Source organism: Danio rerio, chromosome 9, assembly GCF_052040795.2.
Source record: "Danio rerio strain M-AB ecotype USA chromosome 9, GRCz13ab, whole genome shotgun sequence".
Classification (NCBI taxonomy): domain Eukaryota; kingdom Metazoa; phylum Chordata; class Actinopteri; order Cypriniformes; family Danionidae; genus Danio; species Danio rerio.
The window spans coordinates 27915387-27934297 of record NC_141029.1 but is presented as its reverse complement, the minus strand read 5'-3'; the positions used below and the strand labels follow the sequence as shown (position 1 = coordinate 27934297).

At 36.4% G+C, this 18911-nt stretch overlaps 1 protein-coding gene across 1 annotated transcript; it reads right to left on the bottom strand.

Moving 5' to 3' along the window:
* Window positions 1–1320: 1320 nt before the first annotated feature.
* arglu1a (arginine and glutamate rich 1a) lies at window positions 1321–11655 on the bottom strand. The gene is given in 4 exon segments (NM_213216.2): window positions 1321–2277; window positions 3869–3952; window positions 7841–8066; window positions 11169–11655. Coding segments are annotated over 4 exon segments (756 nt in total). The 5' UTR covers window positions 11450–11655; the 3' UTR covers window positions 1321–2112.
* Window positions 11656–18911: the final 7256 nt, after the last annotated feature.

Below are 18911 nucleotides of genomic sequence, written 5' to 3'. Positions count from 1 at the left end.
TCTGTACTGTTTGCTGGATTCTGTAATATAATTTAAATCAATAAACAAAGTTGAAATTAAACTAATCTTTTTGTTGCAATATTTATTTATTCCATTTAATATTAGTTGACTCTATTAGTTAACATGAACCAGGAATGGTCCATGTTTGTGCAATATTTTTAAGTGTGTGCACTATACTTTAATAAGTGCAATATTTAAGTTTCTTCCAACATTTACAAAGGTATTATTAAAATCCTGAGTTGTATTTGTTACCAATATTGAATTCACTGTGAACTTACATTTGCTTATTATTTTTACTAACATTATCAGATTATTTAATTTAGTACATGTAGAAAATTCTGGCAATGTAACTATGGGATAATGTTAGTATTGTACTTTAATTTAATTTAACTAAGAAAGTACAATGTCACTTATGGTATTAGAGGTTGGTTCTAGGAAAGTACCTTATCACCACGTTTATGTGATGACTATGGCAAGTATGCAGTATGTGCATGTGAAACAGAACTGTAAAATAAAGTACTACCCTTTTAGTTTCTGTTAGATGACACATTACCTAATATTACATTAACATTACTGTAAAAGCTCAGCCAAAAATATTTTTAACTAAATATCTGTGTAAAAAAATCTTTATATTAAAACAGTAGTTCTTAAGTTTATCATCAGAAAGATTTCCAAGGTATGACGTTAGCATTGCTTTTAATGAGAACAGTTTTTTTGGGGATTGTTTTCTTTTTGCTTTACAAATCCCTTAATACTCATTATGCATTTCAAAAATGTTGTATGATAATTACTTTATTTTAACATTTACTTATGCCGACCAAATGTAACAAACACTTCAAAAAGTTTTTTGTGGTGTTTTTTTGTAGTTCTTAACCTGATTACAAGCAATGATTCACTGGTGTCTTGTGAAATTTATGTAGGATTAAATAAAGTCTTAAATTAAGCAAGAGAGCAGTTAATCCCATAAGAGAATATCAGAGTTTGTCAGAGCAGACAAACTCTGCGGTTCACCAAGAGAACAAAAGACATGATTCAGGCAGTGTGTCGTGTTCATGGGGTTTATTGGTCAACACACTAAATGTCCCAGTTCACAAGGAGAGGGGTAATTTACCACATGACAAGAACACCCTCTAGCATACACTCATACACCCACACAAACTCGCTCACATACACACCCTAACTAGTCTTACCTGTGATTCCCGCTTTCCTTAAGGTACCAACAGAGCACTAGACACATTACATGGCTTTGTAACATTGTAACCTTTTTTTAATCACTGTAATGTTTGTATTGTGAAAGTTATTATCACTCATATCTTTCAGTTTTTTTTTTTTTCATTCTCTGTTTTTAAAAATGGGTCCTTTAAATAAGATGTATCAAAAAAGGTCAAATATGATCTAGGTTACAATGCTAGAAATGCAGCTCCGATCAGGTGATTATAGGAACAAAGTGTTAAGCAGCATTTTAGAAACTCAATGGTTTTAGGGGTTCAATCCGCAGTCTAAAAAAACATGAAAAGCGCTCGCACTCCTGCACAAACGTTCACAAATAAACAAAACCAAAAGCCTGCTAATGTACATTTCTTAAAACACGTTGGTGTACTTCCGCTCAGAATGCTATAGCACAGTAGTTAAATAATTGAGGTTGAACCAACAGAGCTCCCAAACCACTGATATATTTTGACCAAGCAACCACGCACACACACACAAATATATTTACACTTTTTCCGTTCTTATTTGCTTGCCATTAAAAGGGAAAATTGCCCTGTTTTTTTTTTTTTTTTGCTGTTTTTTGAATGTGCCTTCAGCATAACGGTGTCAAATATCAATATAATACATGGAAGAATTGCAAATGATGGCAGCCAATTTGAAAGTCTGTGGTGGTGCTGCTGCAAGTCCGATTTTGAAGCATGAGGACCAAATGTTTTTTTCTTTTTTGAATTCCTGGGATCATGAAGGGCAATTCTTGAGGGCAGAGCACACAGGGCAGAACTCTCTTTGAGACTCTGATTCACTTCAACATGAAGCTCACATCCGAAGAGAAGAGAAGAGAAGAGAAGAGAAGAGAAGAGAAGAGAAGAGAAGAGAAGAGAAGAGAAGAGAAGAGAAGAGAAATCACTCTGTAGCTTTGAGAGAGAAGGAGAGACGAGGTCGGGACTTGCCCTTCCCCAATATCATCTTCTGTTCCTCTTTCTGTTGTTTCTGCCTCTCCTGTTCAAGCTTCATGCGTTCCTCATGGATTTTCCTTTGTTCTTCTACTATACGTAGCTGATCCTCAGCCTGTTGAAAAAAACAAAACAACACATGAGCAAAAGTGACTTTTTCAAGCATTAAAAACAGTTTTCTTTGAAAACTAATATATAAAGTTGCACTTTAATTAACTACAATAGTGCTTCCAGTAATCCATATGGAAACCTTAGACTAAAAATTTCAGTCAGGGCAGGTTCTTCTACCACTATGTAAGCTGGAAAAAACACTTCAGTCTTCACAATGACTTAACAGTGATAAACATCTAAATAACTCAAACAGATGGGGAGAACAGCTACTTTATGGTAAAAGACAACCCGTAATTCTAACGACCTTGGAAAGTATAAACACAAAAACAGAAGAATCACCAATAAAGTTAAGGAAAAATAACTCCTCAAGAGGCTTTAACTCTTAATCCACTGGCTTGTTTTCTGCAATGGAGCCTTTTTGATGAACTAATTTCTATGATTATTGCAGCTTAACCGGGTATTTAGCCAATATGATTTCTCACAGAATGATCAAAGAACTATTAACTATTACAGGGATTTCAAAGACATCTCACACTCTAAACATTTTTTTGCTGCTTTTTTAAACTACATATTTAAAATGAGTTGAAATAACACATTTCTTAAGGTTTTTTTGGGGACAACTTAACTGGTTTATGTTCAATCCACTTCAATTTGTATAAACGATTGAATTAACAATCAAATTGTATTGGGACAACATGAAAGAACTGTGTGGAACCCTGCATATTACGAGCTACTATGACTTTCACCAGCATAACAAATATTTCAGGACTGCAGGCCTGACATTAATACCCAGAAGACTAATTCATCACTAATTCCTTTTAAAAAATTTTCTTATTTAATTGATTATTAAGGAAATTCAGGGTCATTTGTAAAGAAAACAGAATGATAATTTGCTGACCCACAAACACTCAAAATTGAAAATGTTACATTTAAAATCCATGCTTTTAGGTAACTAAATAAGTACATTTGGGGTTAGGAATGTGTGAAATTTGTATTCAAGTTGCATCCAAGTATCATCAGGTTGCAGTTTTTTTTTGTGCCAATTTTATGAAGGTAACGAAGACCTTTGAAGAAAACAATAAGACAAAATGTTCTTTAGGATAATTTATAGGGAGCAGCCATTTAAATGCTTATGCTTCACTAACTGTGGTCCATTATATTAACTTTGAAAATTTTATTGTAACTCATAAACCACACTGCGGTTATCAGTTGTTTTATTTTATTCCATTAGAAATATCAACGATTCATAAATCAAGATGCATTAAATTTGGATGAAATCATTCATAGTCTTCGGTTCAAATTATTATGTTTTCAATTTTATGCATCTTAATTTGAAGAGGTTCCTTCAATGTATTTAAAAAAAAAAAAATTACTTATTTTTTTTCATCCTGTTGATTTATTTTGCATTGAATTTAAAATTTCAATGCCATGACTTGAAACTTTCTCCTGTGATATAAGATTTTTTGTTTTATTTTAAAATAATACTGCTTTTGTGAATGATTTTGGACATAATTGTGTGGCTTATTGTCCTGGATATTTTTTCCTGTCCTCTAGAATAACTCATATGTTTTGTTAAAAAAGTGGGGAAAACGTACCAGTTTAGCCTGAGCATCAGCAATCTTTCGGTTGTTTTCTTCCAAAATTCTCTCGAGCTCCACTCGTTTGGATTTCTCTTCCTCCTAAAGGGGAGACATGGTGACATGTTAGCAAGGGCAAACACATCCAATGAAAGAAGTCCCCATAAACTCACGTTGCACACTCAAACATGTCTACACTTGCACAAACAGGTACACAGCTACACTCACACACTCTTTCACCCGCTCTCCACATTTCGATCTGCAGATTCAAAAGTCTGAAGCTAACCTCTATGTATGCAACAATGAGCAAAAAAACCCACCCACGGATGTATTCAGTCACACCTTTATCCCCGCCACAATATTTAGACATCCAAACAATCATTTACACATTCATTAACATCCATACACAACAGGTATGTAAAGACAACACATCGACAACTATCGCAGAATCTCATTCGTTTGCAGATGAGAAAGGAAAAAAAAAAAAGAGATAAAAATATAATAAAATCATCTCGTTATATCTCTCTCTCTATTTTTATTCTTTTTTTTAACTATCAGCATCCATAAGCAAGAAGTTTCAAAAAGAAAATGAGAGAGACAAAGAAAGATTAACTCAAATAAAGGAGAGAGTGAATAGTAGTGGCTCACCGATGCTCGTATACCTACGCCTTTCTCCTTTGACTGTGTACTGTACCTACACAACTGCTGATTAAAGGGGGTGAGTATTTACTGCCTGGTCCCGTGTGTCCCGTCCTGGACAGCGCAGCACCTCCCCTTTAAAAATCTCTGAGCTGCTAGCACGAGCTAGTGCTCTTACACAGCAACACCACATGCAGTATATATAGCAAAGTCCAGGAAAAGGAATTATGTTAATCATACAACATTACCGTGTGGGGACGTCAGGCTATTAATGTTAAACGATGTTAAAGACTGTAAAAACACAAAGGTGGGATCAATTGTTAGAGGTGTTGGTCTGAAAACAAAAAACAGTGATGTGTTGGCGTCTAAGCTAAGTGGCTTGTGTGTGTGGTGTTGTTTGTGTGTGTGTTTGCATGTGTGTGTATGTGTACCCGTATGCCAGCACTCCTGAGGAAAAGCAAATCGTGAGGACACAAAAGTACATTTAAAACACTGCACTTTTAATGACGTCAGAAGAACGGAAGAGTCAAAGGAAAGTGAAGTTACAAAAATAAATCAATATAAAACACAAAAGACAGCAATGGAGGAGCAGCAATAGCAAGAGTGGAGCGTTTCGTGATTAATGTTGCAAATGAGGCTAAAATGTGCAAACGCTAAATCTACAATAACACAGATTCATTTAATGGTTCAGTACCAGGGCTACAGATGATGGGCACAAATCTGAAACGTACAGAAGGAGGGCACATTTCTAACCCTATTAGTGCTGAGCCGCTGGATTTTGTGTGTGCTTGTGGAAGGGAATTAGTTTCCCGTTCATAACTCATTGCGTCTTTACAATTACAGTACAGTAACCCTCCTTTACGGTATGGGTGGAATTACAAGCTATGGATTAAGCAAATTAACAAGTTTATGTGCGGTCTGGTGGCCTCAAAAGGTCTTGTGTGTTTGGAACATCCGAAACAGCATTATGTCTTGACCTCTCAAGGTGTATAATGGCGGATGTTCACACTGACAGCTCATGAACAAAAACAGGCCTGGTTTGAACGCAGAGTGACCTTTTTAACAAAAGCGTTTTATTGAAGACAAACAGTTCCATACATAGGTGACAGTAAACTCATAAAAGATAGGAGTAAAAAAGGAGCAGGGTAGGGGTAGGAAATAAAAAGGAAAAGAAAAAGATGAGAAACGTAATACTGGTCTATCACAGCCGTGGCAAAACATTCACTTGAAACCCCCAAGAGGGCACTTGAGGTGCGTTTGATTCAGTCAAGTCACATTGAAGTATTAGGAATAAAGTACAGAGCTTTTCTGTGCAGAGTAAACTAATGCCTAGTTCAGACTGCATGATTTTAGCCCCGAATTTGACTCGCCGACAGGTTTTGAGAAATCAAAGAGAAATGCCTGATATCAGGCAAATCGATGCTTGTGCACGTGAGTGACAATCACACAGTTTGAACTATCAAAGACGCGATCTGAGAGAATCGACGATGAGTCGCTGATGCCTGGGAGATATTTGGCATGCTAAATATCTGGAGCCGTCGGCGATTCAAATCCTAACGTGTGAAATGAGTTTTGACTGAAAATATCATCGGCGATCACCTTCAGCCAATGAGAGAGCAGCATTTACTTGTTAGTGTGTACCTGCTGGCCAGCGGGAGGCAGGGGGAGAAGTTAAAAGTGCTCCTTTTCAGTTTATTTGGACCCAAGAAATGGAGGAAAACGAGTGGAGGTTTGACAGGAGCACCCGTGTCTGTTTGACGTTTCATACATAAAGTTAAAGAAAGTAGAGGAGAAATTGCTAATTCCCTTCAAACCCAGGTGAGCAAATAAGTACATTTTCTACCCCATTTAAGGCATCTTTCTCGTTATGTAGTTAACAACAAAAGATATACTATGTGTTTTTGGCTGTGAGACGTAGTTTGGACGAAGTTGTCGGCGATTCTTCCTATTGTAAAGTCATGCAATGTGAAAGCCCCTGTCGCCGATCCATCTTGCAGTTTAAACAAAGCAGTGACAAAACACTAGCCCAGATAGTCATGCAGTGTGAAAACATCTGTGACACGACTACTTTGAAAATCATGCAGTCTGAACTCGGCATAAGTCTCAATCATAAAATACCCTTATTTAAGCACCCAATAAAATCACGCCCCAAACTGCATGAAATTTTCTTTTCAGTTTCTTTGAATTGCATTTCAATATCTAAATAAAATTTTAGTAACAAAGAAAATGTCCAATTGTTGTCCAATTAAAAACTATTTATTCAAAGTTTAGTCGTTTTTCTGTCATAATTTATAGGAATGCTCTGACCAATCTGCATCGGCCGATAATCACTAATCTGGGCGATCTCATGAACTGATCACAATTGTTTGTTTCTGAGTTTACAAGCAGAGGACACATAAGAACTGAAATATCAGAAATGTATTTTCTGCGTTCTCACCTATATTCTAAGTTCATTTAATCCTGGCAGGAAATACAAGGGATATTAAAAAATAGTAATTTTTTACTTGAACATTTAATAATAAAAATTATAGTAATATATGCTTTGTAATAAACCGTAGTTTATGGACCAGTTTTAGTTTATTTCCTCTTAGTAAAGAAGTAATGGATTTATAGGTGTGCTTTTTAACAAATGCCCTCCAAACTTCGAGACATGTTGAGTTGTTCTTCCATGATTTGCAATGTTTCCAAATTGCTTTATCAGTGATTTTTCTTGACAATTTTAAAATGTTTTATCTATTTTGTTCTGTAAAGTTGCTTCTAATATTTAAGGAATTATATGCAACATCTTTAATTTATTCTCTGAGGTAAGGCAAGATCTCCACTTAAGTATCATGCTTAAAACTGAAAATGCTTGATGCATTATAAAGCTTGAAGCATCAGAATCAGTGCTCAGTATCGACCGATCACCATGACAAGGAACCGGTACTCTGTATCGACTGGAAAAAGACCCGATTGGAGCATCCTACTATTTGAACTTTATTTTGAAAGGTTGTCATTAATTGCATCCATAGTATGAGGTGTTTTTCACTAATAAATCAGAAACTGCAGATGTTTAAAGTAAACTATAAGTAAATTAGGTGAACAGTCACTTTTGGACCTTCAAAATTCTGTCTAAATATTAGCATTTCCTAAACAACAGCTTAACCAGTCTGCTCAAAATATCATAAATGTGTTTAAAGAAATAAGCATTACTATTTATTTTCACTGCCTAGTCTCTATTAATCTACTCAAATGCATCTACCCTGCTGGTCCTGCAGTGTCTCGGGGGTAAACAAGTGTCAGGTTGTGGCACGGCTGTGGGCGTGTGGTTTGCGGCTGAGATCCGCTGTGTTCCGAACGACCGAGCGTTACCTCTCTGGCTTTCTGGGCGTTCAGTTCAGCCTGCCTCTGCCTCTCTAGCTCCTGCAAAAGCTGTGCTTCCATGATGCGTTTGGCCTCCTCCACTCGCCGTAAGACCTCATGTTCAATCTCATCACGCCGCTTCTCCAGTTCCTCCTCCACTCGTCGCGCCACAAGCTCCTCCACACGCCTGGCCGTCTCCTCCTCGATCAGACGCTCCTCGATCTCCTGCTGACGGCTGTGGAGGATACCAGAAAGATAACATTACTTGATTTAACAATTTAATTTTCAATTATACAAATTATAAATGTTATATTAATGAGTATTTTAATTATTTACCATGAACAGATTAAAATGTGGGGAAATTCTGCTATTTGATGTTTTTTTTCCCCCAATACATTTGATTAAATTTACACATTTAATTTATATATACTTAAAATAAAATTTGTTTTGTGTTTTTTTTTTTTTCAAAAGAGGAAAATTTACTAAATTTCAACATATAATTTCTTTACAAAATATTTTTTTTAATAAAAGCTGGAAATTACACACACAGAAAAAAAATTACTTCTCAATGATCATGGCTTATATGATAATTTAAAGTTTTAAATATTTAACGGTTTTTAAAACTTTTGCTTCATGCCACATTTATAAACGAGACCCCAGGATAGTCATAAAAACAAGCACTATATACTGAAAAACGCCTGTAGGTTTTGTATATAATATACAATTTTTTTTTATTTACATATTAAACATATTATAAAACAAATTATTTACACATAAACATATTTCAAAATAAATTAATGGATTTAGTTGACTTTAATAACCCCGATTTGCATTAGGCTTAGCTGGATTGACATCCTGTACATAGCTTAAAAGGCTATCAAAAATTTCACAATCGAATGTCACAAACATTACAATCTGCATTGCACAAAAGTACTGAGCCCTGAGGAGGAAGCTGATACTGGTAGGGTTGACCTGTGAGATCTGCACAATTCTGAAACAAAACATGTTGCGCATACTAAGAAATTATAAACCCATAACGCAAAGTCTGTCAGTCAAAAGGATTCCTGATTACAAAAGCATGTTTCAGCTTTATTTACACTTTAAGCATGAGTAAACCATTAAGCAGAGCAAGCTGTCACACCTGGCCTTAAGCAGCAACACAAAAACACAGACACAATACTGAATCAAGTGACCATAACATTGCCCAGAGCCAAAACAAAACAAAATCTACCAATCTGTTGATTTGATTTCAGTGTCATGAAACTCGATCCAGGGTCTCTCTTTGAATTTTAAAACACCCTAAATTCGTTTACAATGTACTACTCGGGGTGAAGATGAAGCCTGGGGCTGCTTCACTTCTCTTCCTGTTCTTTCACTACATTCTCCCCATTTTCCCTTCTCTCCCACAAACCTCTTAACATTATACCGGTGGTCTCCAATCATGAAAGAGACATGTCAACGATCTGTAATGGTTACAAAGACATATCAGCTAACATGGGCAGCAGATCTCAGTGATAAGATGACCTGATGTGTGACAGCTGACTATGAGAGTCCACAGAGTGATGAAAGTTCCCTGAATACAGGTAGGTAATATGAAACGTCACTTTTTTTGGTCACTAGCTGAATATATTAGCTCCTTATCAATATTAAACAGTCTGACTTCTTGAAATGTAACTGAATTGATTGTGTGGTCTACTTATACATATGGCCATATAATACAGCGGTTACATGGTTATTGCAGAAAATCTGTGCCTTTTGTTTCACAAGGAAATAATCAGACAGAATTGCAACACACACATTTGAGATTTAAATAAGTATATATGCATGCTGATAAAGGTATGGTATACAAATATTACATTTGCAATATGCAATTTTGCATATTGTTCTAAGTCAGGGATGCCTAAACTCAGTCCTGGAGGGCTGGTGTCCAGCAGATTTTAGTTCTAACTGGCATCAACACACCTGAACTGATGTTTCTAGAAAGCCTAGTAATGCTGCGGTCACACTATAGTTTGAACATGCGAAATTCTGTTGTACGGCGCTGCGAAAAGGGGCGGGAATAAACTAAATGATTAGACATTAATAGAGCGATTAGTTTTACATTTCTGTCCAGAGAGGTCATGTTTTGATCTTTGATAGATTTCACGCAATCATGTGATGTGATTTTGCAGGTCAGAGTTCCCCAAGCTTGAACTTTCCAACGCAGCGAACTGCGAAAACTTGTCACACAAGCTTACGTTTTCGGTCTGACGCATTCGTGTGCATATGAATGGAAGTCTATGGGGAGAAAAGAGCCGTGTGACCACAGCTTAAGAGCTTGATTAGCTAGTCCAGGTGTAGATGTTTCTAAATGGAGTTAAAATTAAACTTTGCAGGACACAGGCACTTCAGAAAAGAGTTTGGGTACCCAAATTCTAAGTATTCCCTCTGTTTGTGGCGATGTTTTAAAGGTTTAGACCAGGACAACCTCGGGTCCTTGCATGTCCCATATTTTGCACAAATAAATGCGATTTGATTTTATGAATGCAGCACTGTTTGCAACAACTTCATGTAACGCTCTGTGTTGGTTTAAGTTAGTATATAATACAAATATTACATCTGCAATATTGTATGTATGTAGAATACATTATTCTATGTATACCTTTCTGATGAGCAATGTTTGTAGCAGAAGTCTAAATCCTTTTATAAAATACAAATCATTTTATCAGTGTTCTCAATGTCTTGTCAGCCCTGTTATGTTCATTAAAATAATGGTGCATTTCATTCCTGTTATTTTTCCATAGCTTTTTAGTTTTGACATGAGTAACATGTCATCCATGTCACTGTGGTCAAGTCCTCTAAATATGCCAATCCTGTTGCTTTCATTAATTTCATTACAACAGAAATTGATTGATTCATGGTCTGTCTGTTAGTTTTAAATTGTATTGCACATATATATTTGTATTTTTAGTCTGTCTTGGAGGGTAATTGCAACATGTAAGATATATATATATATATATATATATATATATATATATATATATATATATATATATATATATATATACATATATATACATACATACATACATACAAACATACATACATACACACACACACACACACACACATATATATATATATATATATATATATATATATACATATGATGCAATCACCCACCAAAACAGACTGGAAATACGAATGACAATTCAAAATTGTGGACTTTTTTGTCATCCCAAAGAAAAGAGGTTCCAAACAACTACATTGATCTTAGTATTGCTATTGGCACAATGCATTTTCTTTTTACATTAAGCGGTCTTCGTTTCATAAACATGACAAACGTGAATAGTCTTACATCTTCCTCTGCCTCTCAATCTCTACTCTCCTGTCCTCCTCTTCTCTCTTCTGTTTTTCGTCGTTGTTTCTTTTGCTCAGTGTCCGGCCGAACATGTCTGTTCGGTCGGGTGGTGAGCCTCCTCTGTCCCTCCTGCTGCCGGATCTTGAGCGGGACCGTCTGTTCCTCTTTGGCTCCTTCGACCTGCTCCTTTTCTTAGATTTGGATTTGGAGCGGCTCCGTTTGCGGCTGTGTTTTGAGTGTTTGGACCGGGACGAGCTGCGGCTCCTTGAGCGTCCCATATTTTGCACAACTAAATCTTATTGACGCGCTAAGAAGGGTTTTTATGAATGCAGCACGGTCTGCGACAACTTCATGCAACGCTGTGCGTTGGTTAAACGTAGAATTGCTTGATATAACCTCGTTTAATAGAAGTGTTTGTTGCTTTCTTCTCCAGTGAATCTGCGGAATAAAACAATATGGCGACCGCCTTCAGTCTTCCTTTTTCCCAGAATGCAACGGGCTCGGCTTTTTCCGGCTATTTTCGTTTTGACAACGAGTGAGAGATATGAGGAGAGAAGTACTGAGGCAGAAATCAAAGGTATCTAAATATATATTACTGTTGGTGACTGCGAACAACCAACTATATGGTTAAAACAGCATATTACACAATATATTATATGCGTTCTACAAGGTAACCTATGCATTATTTATTACAAATTCACCCCTTAAGAAATAAATTACGACTTTGCTAAAAAATAAAACCTTTAAAATATTGTTATTGTAGTTAAAAACCACAAGTTTACCTGGTTTTGCTACTCTAACCATAGTTTAACTATGACATTTTTGTAAACTTGGTAGGCTATCAATGCTTATCTCTCTGAAAAGGTCAGCCAGGTACAGTAAAATACAGAAAACAATGCTGAAAAAAGTGGGGGCATTTTACAAAACCTAGGGTATGGCACAATTCCCTGTGTTGTACATTCCTAAATAATAAGCCCACATTAAAGTGCATGATGTACTTACAATTCATAATATATAAATTACATAAAATAACAGCATTAATTATAAAAACACATCTTAACTTGACTGTGCAGTTTTGTTGCACAATAAAAAAAACCTTAAAATAATTGATGCAATAAACTTCAACTTCAGGCTAATGATTTTTATGTTATTAAAATAATAATTATTATAATAAATTAAACAAACTAAAACATTGAAAAAGTAAGCTCACTACTGAAATCTGAATGCTACGGTATATGGCTACAAAATCTGTTCACAATAATCTATCATAAGCAAATGATTCCATGACGGATTCTGAAATTTGGTTGTCCCAAATGATGCACTGCATAAAATAATGTACTGACCACTTTGAGTCTTGGTGACTTAATGAAGCATTCTGTTAAAATTGGAACTTAGGCCACGTCCACAACTGCATACTCCTATAGAATGTGAAAAACAGTATGTGTGAGTAGTGTGTTTGAATTTATACTATTCAAAAAACAGTTGGTGAGAAGTACCCGAAATGACCTGTATAGTTTTGGCAAGATTTTGTAGTGTGTATAAAATGTCAATGCAAGAGAATTAATAAATTCTGAGTCAAGCAATGCAACTCATGCATCATGGTAATGACAACAGGCCAGATTTAGTGCATAAATATTCCATTCCCACGACTCGTATTTATACTATATACATAAAACAAACTTTTCAGTGGTCATAAAATAAATTCAAAACCAAATGTCGTACCTCAAGTAGTGTGTAATTTCAGGCGCAGCTATAATCTGTTACCCCTGAGAAACAATTCACAACACTATGTGTACTATCGTTCCACCATCTTAAGTTAATTTACTGAGTGATCAGGGGCATATATGTACATGTACAAAAAAGTAGTAAGTAAAAGAAACATTATTCCACACTAAACTGTTGCCATACCATTGTCTATTTAATTTTATGAGTGCTAAATCCACAATAGGAATTAGCTCATTGTATTGTGGAAATCAAAATTTAAATAATCTTTATTACTGTCTATGTCTTGGCTAATGTAATACACATATGATATTCTAAACAGTCCACTGGGCTTGTCCAAACATATTCTACAGTTCATTTTGGATTGTTTGTAATGATTTTTGGGGTGGCTGAATAGAGATACACTGAGCAAAAAGTGTCAAATGAAATTTAGAGTTGTCACAGTCATAGCTAAATTAGCCAGTATAAAATGTACAAACATGGGTGTGGATTCTGTTTCGACTTGCTACTGAATGAATTATAAAAGCACATATTGGAATTTACTTGTGCAGATGAAAACAAATGTAACAATTTAATTTGCAACAACATGGTTAGGTAACATTCTACCATGCCATTCAGAACAAAGTATGTTGACCAATTGTTTTTCTATTCTGCTGGTCCTTTTTTTAGCACATTTTGTTGGTTTCCTCGAGAGATAACCTTATCCTCTGTATGAAGACCAATTTATAACTTACTCTATTTTTGTCAGGCCCATTTGCTGACAGAACGGTCATGCTAAGATTAGGTTCAAAACCATTCGAACTCCAGGGGAGAACTGTGACAGGCAGTTGCTTATTCTGAAAAACTACAGGCTAAAAATATTCAGCCAGGGCTATTTTAAAGTGCACATGTGCAAAGCCCTAGGGACTCTAAAAACTGGAAAATACATAAGAATGAGAGGTTGGATCAAACATTTGAAACAATTTTGGGTGTATATGACATTGGTATGCAAATTTTTTCTTCTCTTGGAAACTAAAGGAAATATTTCAAATGTTTGTAAATGGCTGTGCTCATGAAAGTGCACTCATGCATCACAGTCTAACTGTTTTCCTTGCCGTTAATGGTTGGTCAACACTCCTACATTTGCTCTGAAAAAATATAATAGCTAGGTCAGCACAGATAGCCTTGTCAGTGTGCTGACATATAGTGCAACTGCGCCGCAGGTGTCCAGAGTAGTTAAAAAATAAAATAATAATGCAAGTTTGATTGCTGCAATATATGTAAATCAGTCAAAATTATCATCATGATTTTTACCATCATTATTGTGAGAGGAAGAAAATCACATTTTATTTGATTGAAACTGATTAATAGGGAAGCTGTTATTTTGCAATAGTTTTATCCAAACCCCTAATGGAAACAGGTAAATTTAATCTTAATGCAACATTATTTAATGAGGAAACTTTGTATATTGTTCATTGTAAATGTACTCTCAGTAGTATCATGCTGTCTGTCTGATGACACTAACTGTATCATCAAACTTCTTGACTTTATCTTCTTTTGTGTGGACATTTAGGCACTTGTGTTTTTAGTTTGCAGCTCAGTTTCTAGATCCTTGATCACACCTATCTTTGCGCTAAGTGCAAGATAATATCTGCTAATACCAATATAGTACCAATTTACTCTTCTTGTGTAGACTGACTTGGTCTATTCATCATTTAAAGCAGGGGTACCCAAACCTTTTTTTATGAAGGGCCAAAAACCAAATCTGATTGAGGGGGATTGGTCGAAGGTTATTATACCAAATTATTACATTAAAGCTGCTATGGTAATTTCCTAATGTATTGATATTGAAATATAAATAGAAAAAAAAATACTTCAATCATATAAATAATTATGTTTTTTTGTACATTTTATAATGAAATTCTTACAATAAAGCAAACACATTTAGAACCCAGTGGTTTTCAATGATGAATACACAAGTCAAGCTGCACCTGCCTTTGCCTTGATTTGCTCATCAATGTCTTCTGTATTGTCCTCTATCTTTAAGTGACAGTATTTACATTTATTAAAATGAATTTATGCACAATATTTAATTGAAACATTTCATTTCAGTCAGTGTTTTTTGTAGCTCAACAATTAAACAAACAAATAAACAAACAAAAAATTACATAAATTAGAAACGACGATCTATGTTGATGGCATTTGCAGCAATCGTCATTCTAAGGGTGCTTTCACACTAGCACTTTTGGTCCATACCCGGGTTCGTTTGACGTCATAGTACGGTAGGTTTAGCTAGTGTAAACATGTCTTCTGTACTTGGGTGCGCACCCGTGAACCATACCCGAATCAGCCTGAAAGAGGTGGTCTGGTGTATGGTTCATGCAAAATCTGGTACGGTTCACTTCTGATGTGAATGCAGTCATACCAAATAACAAAAGTGAACCGCCAACTGTACAACAAACTATCGTTTTCATAAGGTTAATTCGTTCATGTGTGTGTGTCTGTGTCGTGGTTCGTACCTTGGTGACATGCGCGGGACTGAGCCAGGGCAAACACAGTGATACAAAGTGATGTCTGCTTGTCTCCTCCAAAACAGCTTCTTCAGACACTGTGTGATGATCTGAATGTTTATAATATTTTTGCAGCAGATGGACGCGAGTCGCTTTTTGTATGTCCAAAACCAAAAGCTGAATGATCGCCATGTGCGGACGTCTTTCCACTTCGGCGCTTGCTTTCGTGACCGTCATCTAGCAACGGCCGTGAAGAGAACAGCAGATCGATAACGCAAGCGTACCAGGGTTCAGAAGGAAAAAAAACAGTGTGAACAAACCAACCAAGGGGGTGGCAAGGGGGGACAATTGAACTTGGGTAGGGTCCAGGCAAGTGTGAAAGCACCCTAAATTTCTTCTTAGATGGAATGACGGGCCAAATCAAAGGTTACCATGGGCCACCTTTGGACTACGTGCCCTACTTTGAGCATCCCTGATTTAAAGACTTTATTCAGAGAATTGGGCCTGGTTTACGCACATCACATAACCACACACACTTTTGGCATGCACTGCAGCCTATGCGTGCGTCTGAGCTCTAGGGAGTCACTAGCCGCATTTCCACTATCAGGCCAGTGCGAGCCAGGGCTTATATCGGGCCAGGCCGGGCCAATCGCCCGGGAGGTTGAGCAGTGAGGCCGAAATCATGTCGCGTTTCCACTGTGGGGCTAGTAGCTCGCAGCGCGTCACGCAAACCCCGCCCCCAGAACATCCCCCGAATCGAACGTCACTCAAACCGCCCACTTCAGCGAGAATCATGCAGATAAAGCACACCATCACATCATCACGAAACTATTAAAATTAGGACAACCAAAACAAACAAATGACACGTTACTGTACAGCAGTACAACGCATGTCTATACGCACATGCCTGTGTGTTTTCATTCATCATATTCATTTACTCGCCGACCGACTGGCATCGAAATCCAGTGGTCTTGCCACCAACGGAGGGACCCGGAGCGCAGGGAGCGCACACATCCATAATATAACACCACATATATAAAATTCTCCGTTAATAACTCGATATAAAATGTTTTTTTATAACATCCTCTAGACAGAATCTGTCCAACATTCATCCCAAATGCTCCGGAGAGAACTGAAACATGATTTTTTTCCCCCTGTAGGCTTTATGACACTTAATAGGTGATTCCCTTTATTTAAAGATGTTGCTTATTATATCTTAAGTAAAGGAAAGTGTTCAGTGTTTCAGCACATAAGAGCAGCACGTAATAAAATATAGCCTATATTTCGTTGCGCTCAGCAGCTATGCACTAATAAAGCTCTTTATGTATTTAAAATTCCCTTTTTTAATTTTACCACGTTATAAAAACATACACACTTGTTTGAGGACACAGAACACATTTTGAACTTGCAGTTTTCCCCGTCAAAAAAGTGCTGCGCGGCTGCAGACAGAAAAAAGGCCGCCTAGTTTCTGCTTTCACTCACCCCGAAAATGCTCTGTTTGCATGATTTGATTAATTTCATCATATCCAAATACTTTATAAATAATATTTAAAACATTTTCCGGTGTTTATTTATTTATTTTTTTTTAGAAAATATCTAAAATCTTTTTTTCAAGAGGCTTTTGAAAAATGAAAGTTTAATATAAATTTGAAACAGTTTGATATAGTACCTAATTGTTATAGCTATAGCTTTTGTTAGTTTTATATTGGTTTATTTATTTAATGTGATTTTATTATAGGCCTATCTAATATTTGTAATTCTTTAAATTATTTCAATATAGGGCTATTTTATCTAGATATGACACTATTGTTTTGAGCCTACAAAAGTGGACATGAAATTTGTAAAGTTTAATGTCCTACTGTTGTATTCATATAGTGTATTATCTTCAAAATAAATTAAAACAATAAAAATAAAAGAAAAAAGCCGCTCGCGGCATCAACAGAGCTATGAATGGAGCGCTCTTTTTTTCGGTCTCACACACACACACAGGCATCTAAACGCGCAAAAACACACTTACAGTATTAAACTTGACAAAACCTCTTGAAAATCTTTACTGTCTGCTGTGTCTTTAATATGGTGTGAAGATTATTATGCGTTATTGAAACATCAAAGATGCAGCAAAGAAAGATCATTTTATGCAACAGCCTTACATTTAAAAGAGAAACTTAAGGGCGATCATATGCAAAAAAGACCCCAGCCTATAATTTGTTCCAGATGTTTTCTTTCCCTTATTTATTTATTTGTTTGGCGCATGTACTCGAGTGCGATCGGAAAACTGTGCCCGCCTCTCCTTTCACTCCGCCCCGAAGCCCCGGCTGGCCCTCCTTGGCCAAGGTATTCGGCGGGCCGAAAAAGGCTGGCCGTTGGCCCCGAGAAAGCCCCGCTTTGGCCCGATTAGGCCCCGGAAGTGACAGTGGAAACGCCACTGGCCTTGGCTCGCCCTGGCTCGCTCGCTTTAGGCGCGATAGTGGAAACGCGGCTACTGGGTGCTGAGAGCACACCTCACCAGTTGAGAGCTGTGTATGTTGGACTGTTCATCAAGGATCTACTGCTGGATCTAATCTCATTATATTTGTTAAATGTGATATTTAATTTACTTGTTGTCTATTTCTATTGATATATTCTCCAAGTTTGGTCTTCTGAATCTATTACTTGTTCTTTTTTTAATTGCTATTATTGATTATTAAAACAGCAAAAGAGACATGAAAATGGAAGGAGGTAGGTATGTTAGGCTCCGTTTTGTTATAAATATGCTTACAGTGAAGATGACAGTCATATGAATGTGGAGCTACACGATGCCTCAACATGTTTGGTGTCTGTTAAGTTGTTAATATCAAAATTAAAATCGACTGTTCCTTACATCATGTTTTGATTTTATTGTAAAGAAAGTGAAACAACGTAGCCAGGATGGTGCGAATAACATTATAAAGTAGTCTACACTGTTCTCTTTGAAGATTTACCCAACGTGACCTTTAGAGTTTGTTTTTCATATCAAACTTGTAAAGTCTGCACTTAAAAGGAAAGGATGCAAGACAGAACTGTGTAGGCTACTTAGCCCCAATCAGATGTCTCTGAATATCTGCAGCTACATCTCCGTTTTCACATGTCTCTATTATCCTCATTCACACTAACACAGAGCTGCAGCATTTTAGAATGAAAACGGCTTTTTCAGCATTTTCAAAACACTCTGTTTTCGGCGCTTGAAAACTCTGGGGTGGTGAGGACGTAACTCTAGCAAAAGCTTATGCGTTTTAAAAAAGAGGAAAACGTATTAGTGTAAACAGGGCCTTAGAGAAAGTTTTTTTAGAGTTAGGTCAGTTTTTTTTTCCATGGTCATGTGGGCTGAATAGGAAGAGTTGCTGTTGAAATGATAGTTTCAGGTGAAGTTCAGCATAAGCTAAACTAAAAAGGGAACATTTTCACTTCCCAAAAAGCATGGTAATAGCATGGTGCTTAACTTTATTATCCACACTGTGGGATATTGTCTCTGGTTTTGCAATACATTACCACATAATACATGTATGATAAT